Source organism: Carassius carassius, chromosome 10, assembly GCF_963082965.1.
Source record: "Carassius carassius chromosome 10, fCarCar2.1, whole genome shotgun sequence".
Lineage (NCBI taxonomy): Eukaryota > Metazoa > Chordata > Actinopteri > Cypriniformes > Cyprinidae > Carassius > Carassius carassius.
Window position 1 is genome coordinate 29778528 of NC_081764.1, and position 5139 is coordinate 29783666.

Below are 5139 nucleotides of genomic sequence, written 5' to 3' on the forward strand. Positions count from 1 at the left end.
TCCTTCACTCGCTCGCTGACTGGAGACCTTTTTCTGGCGAATTCTCTCGTCAGAAACAACAAAGTCCAGATGTACGAATCTTTAATTAAGATATTGATTTCACAGTGTTAACAGTTTCAGTGATTTTAATGGGAGATTCTGAGAGTGATTGAACTCTAGACTGTCAGTGAAAATGATCTTTAATAATGTAAATGTTATTTGCTCTCTTTCTGAACAATGAAAGATTAGTAGCAATATTTATATCACATTAACTTTCAATGTTAAATTCACATTTAATATAAAGTCAGTCGTATTAAAAATATGTTATGGCATGACACCTATATCTGTTACTTAAGTAAACAGACAGGGTTTAATAATAAATTACATAAATTGGAGTAAAGGCTGATGAAATATATACATTTATACACGCACACATACATTACATTTTATCTATCTAAATTAAAATAGGCTCAGTATATATGACCCAAAGTAACTAGTAACTAACTACTTGAGTAGATTTTTTATCCGATACTCTTTTACTCTTACTCAAGTAACTATTCAAGACCAGTACTTTTACTTTTACTTGAGTAAATATTTCTAGAAGTACTTTTACTTGAGTACAGTTTTTGGGTACTCTACCCACCTCTGGATAGTAGTACAGCTTATAGACAAGTTTCCTGAGTGAAATAGGCGGGCCGCCATTATCCTTTCACTCTGCCAACGACTTCCGGTTGTGTCTGCCAAGAACTTCCGGTTAGCGAGTTAGCGTCTTTTACTGTCTTTGGTTAGCGTGCAGAAAAATAAATGTAATTTTATTAATAAGATTCGGGAGGAGCGCGTCAGATACTTAGCCTAATCAACACAGGTGGACCATAATCAAGTAATCAATCCCATAGTATAAATATCGCTGACTTACCTCTATCCATTGACGGTTTATCAGCATCCCTCCTCCACCCCATCTCCTCACTTCAAGTTCACTTTATAAATAGATGGGGAAGGGGGGGGTACTCTAGGTTCGGGCCATTCCCGAGCTCGGAGCCCTTCCCCGGACAGCACGCCAAATACGCATTCCATACCTCAGCTAATTATATGTAAGCGTGAACTATTGAAACTATGGATGGTGTTACACGCCGACACGGCTTCGGGACATATTGTGCTGTTCGCGGTTGCAACAACTCGTGGCCATTGCTGAATGTTTGGTCGGAAGGAGAATGTTTCGACCATCAACCATCTACAAGGCGCCAATGTGGATGTGCTCCCCCGTATGCGTTGTATGAGAAACCAAAAACAGATGTTGAATCTCGGAAGTGGCTAGCGGCTTTGAAGTTGAAGAATCTGCCCAAAAGACTGTTTGTTTGTTCTTATCACTTCATTGATAAAAAGCCCACAGAGGAAAACCCTTTCCCGGAACTTTGGTTGGGATACGAGCGACCTCCCCAGCAAAAGAGACGTAAACTCGACAGAAACATAAGTGACACGCAATCGGATGGTAAGTGTATCTTGATATTTTTCTGGTTAGCTAAAGTTTGCAGCATAAGTTCGACTGTTGATATATGTGTCTCTGTCCTGTGTTAGTGGGGTATATACATTTATAGTTGATGCTGTTTGTCTTTTAGAAGTGTGCATCGAGCCGAAGTTTAAAGATGCTGCAACACAATGGGAGGACCTAACAAAAACTGACCACAGCTACGCGGGAAGTTGGACCACGTGAACAAATCAACGCAGACTGGGGGTCAGACTGTGGCTGATGATATGCTCCTGGATGATGATACCTCGCTGCTGTACACAGGACTGCGTCTGGTATATTTTTTTACTTTGGTGAAAACGATGTTGCCATTTAGTAAACCATCATGTAGTATTCCTGTTGTTGACCAAATACTGATGACCCTCATGAAACTGAAACTGAACCTTGTGTTAGGGGATGTGGCAAAGCGCTTTAAAGTGTCTAAAGGTGAAGCAAGTAAGGTGATTGCTCACTGGATTGATACATTGGGTGAGCAGCTTGAACCCATGGTTGCCTGGCTGCCAAGAAGTGTTATACGTGCTAACATGCCACCATCCTTTAAAAAGAACCACCACCAGACCACTTGCATCATCGATTGTGCTGAAACGGCTATTCAGAGAGCAACAAACCTTAACTGTAGGAGTGCCACTTTCAGTCATTACAAGGGAACCAATACTGCCAAATATCTTGTTGCTGTGTCACCTCATGGGCTGATAATGTTTATATCAGAGGCCTATGCTGGTAAAAGCAGTGACAAGTTTATCACTATAAACAGTGGGTTTCTGGAGGCCCTAAGGCCTGGTGATGAGGTAATGGCTGACAGGGGTTTCACGATTCAAGATGTACTACATGAAAGGAAGGTGAAATTGAATATTCCTGCCTTTACCCACAAGCGTGGTCAATTGACCAATGAGGAGGTAACGTGCACTAGACGAGTGGCCAATGTCCGTATACATGTGGAGAAGGCAATCCGAAGACTTAAAGTCTTCAAAATTCTGTCCCAAACTGTCCCCATCTCCATAACCCCGCGGTTGGACAAGATTCTTACCATATGTGCTGCTTTAGCAAACATGAGGTCCAGACTCATCCGACTGCCACATGAGGTTTAAGTCCCTATGAAAAGTAAAACTGGGTTACCTGCAGTTTTTTTTTTTAATTGTACATATTCCTTATATATATATATATATATATATATATATATATATATATATATATATATATATATAAATACTTTCAGCTAGAAAAACCTGTGTAAATTTATTGTTATTGTTCCCTTTCTGGTGTTGTGATTATTGATAAGACAAAACAGAGTTTTAACTAAGAAAAACTTGTGAGTGCTATTCTTTTTCACATGAGGTGTAAGTCCCTATGAAAAGTAAAATCTGGGTTACCTGCAGTTGTTTTGTTTTTTTTAAATTGTACATATTCCTTTATTTAATGTATATATATATATATATATATATATATATATATATATATATATATATATATATATATATATATATATATATATATATAAATAATTTTAGCTAGAAAAACCTGTGTACATTTATTGTTATTGTTCCCTTTCTGGTGTTGTGATTATTGATAAGACAAAACAGAGTTTTAACTAAGAAAAACTTGTGAGTGCTATTCTTTTTCTTGTATTGTAAATATTGACACATGACAATAAACAAATTGATTTGAGAAGAAATGAATTAATTTTTATTGATCCTATTCCATAACAAAGGGACAATTTCATTAACTCCTTAATGGATGATTTTTTTTTTTATAATTAAATAAAAACAAAGTAAATACAGGAAAATAATCTCACAATATCACAAAAAGAAAAAGACTGGAATAAAATATTAAATAAATAAAATTAATAAATAAAGAAATAAGTGACTGATATAAAAATAAATAAGAGTAAGTAAAAGAAAATAAATCAGTTTGATAAAAATAAATAAAAGCTAGAAAGGATTTGTCACAAATTTGTGACAACGGGACAAGGGGTTAAAAAAGGAATGACTAATCACCCCAGTACACATAAGCAGGTCATGCTGATTTTACAACATCCATGTATCTGGAACACAACTCCAGCCTTCCATCATCGAAGTCATCGACAACTTTTGGCAACATGTGGGTGAAATAGAAGGAGTGTAGCCTTGAGATATGTCCCTCAACAAAGGTTTGGTCGTAGAGCACGTTGAGCTGCAGACATTCAGTGTTACTCCAAATCACAAACAAGGCTTGCCGTAGCCCTGTGCAGTGCATGCCCAGTTGCACCTGCATGTTATATCCCTTTGGCCCATTGAAGGACAGATGGAATTCCCCTGTGGTCATGCGTTTGATCTCACTGCTTTTAGCAGCAAGTGCTTCAGTAAGGGACTGGTTTTTGACTAAGACAGGGCACTTGATCTCCAGTAGTGTGTCTCTGTTCATGACACCATCCGGACTCGCAGCAAGCCATGGCTCACTCGGGCAAACCACCAAACCTTTCACATCGATGTCATGACCTTAGTCTTGCAGGTATTGCCTGGCGTGCTCTTCACCCTCTGCTCCTTGCCGGGTTGCTGCGTTACCGTGAAAGGTAGGATGGAGGTGTTCAGACAAGAATTTGTCTGGTGCTGTGGTAGCCCGAACTGGCACATTCTTGGCTGTGCTTGCTGTTATCCGTACCCGTCGCATGTCATGCCACAGTTGTTCCCTGCTCTGTTCTTTTGTGTGCTGCTCAATGTACATAAATTGGGTTGTGGTCATGTCAATGTATGTGGTGTAGAATGCCCTACATTTCTCACATTCAAGTTGTATGTTGTGATCACCATGATGTAGGGGCAGTGGAGCTTTTGATGTCTCGGCAGACTGAGCAGGGTCTTAAAAGTGAGCTGCATTAGTCCACTGCCAGGTGCAGTAAAAAGTGCCACTATTGGTGTGGAGAGACAGTAATTTTGCCATTCTTCCAGTGTCTCATGGACTTTTACCTTGCGACTAGGTGTATAAACTATGCTGGAGGAGGATGCCTGTGATGCTGGTTGGTATAGGTTATTTCTGCTGTGTCTTCGGAAAGACACATCTCTGATTTTTTGCTGCCCAGTATTGCTTTTTGTCCCGGCATTCCAGCAATTCTGCACATCAGTGCAGGCAAGCCCTGTCTTCCCTTGCTTCACAGCATTTTCTACCTGCAGACAGATAGAAACAAAATCACACACTTTTTAAATAATGGTTTGAGCATCACAGCACAATTGACTTCTTTTAGAGAAAACATTTTGTAAATCAAAATAACAAGGGTATGATGAAGGTAGAGCGTTTTTGTTACTTTTCAAAACAATTAATGAGCTGGGCCTGCATCCATTAACATCAATGTTTAACCCCTTTATGCCTGAGTTTATTTAGACTTATATAAAAAAATCTGGAAAAATATGAAAAGAATAATAAAAGAAAATACCCGCTGCATTTCTGGGTTTTTAATTCAACATAATCAAACAATTTATGTTAAAAAACTCAACAGATGTTTACTTCATCCCAAGTACAAGCAATATAAACAGTTTTTATGGTTAATATTTTCCCTTTACCTATGATCTTGGATGTTGTTATGCTGGGCCATATCGACATGTTGTCCGCCCATGATGTTACCTTACTTGGATGCAGAATGGTCAAAACGCCATTTTTAACAAGCT

The 5139-nt window shown here is 38.6% G+C and overlaps 1 protein-coding gene across 2 annotated transcripts; it reads left to right on the forward strand.

The window, feature by feature from the left end:
- Positions 1-1093: 1093 nt before the first annotated feature.
- LOC132151368 (uncharacterized) lies at positions 1094-2918 on the forward strand. Of its 2 annotated transcripts, none has more exons than XM_059559480.1 (2): positions 1094-1468; positions 1596-2612. In XM_059559480.1, the coding sequence occupies exon 2, from the start codon at positions 1732-1734 to the stop codon at positions 2590-2592; it is 861 nt and encodes a 286-aa protein (XP_059415463.1). In that variant the 5' UTR covers positions 1094-1468; positions 1596-1731; the 3' UTR covers positions 2593-2612. The 2 variants fall into 2 exon arrangements, with proteins under 2 accessions (XP_059415463.1, XP_059415462.1); XM_059559479.1 differs by lacking the exon at positions 1094-1468 and adding an exon at positions 2840-2918 and having other exon boundaries at positions 1518-2586.
- Positions 2919-5139: the final 2221 nt, after the last annotated feature.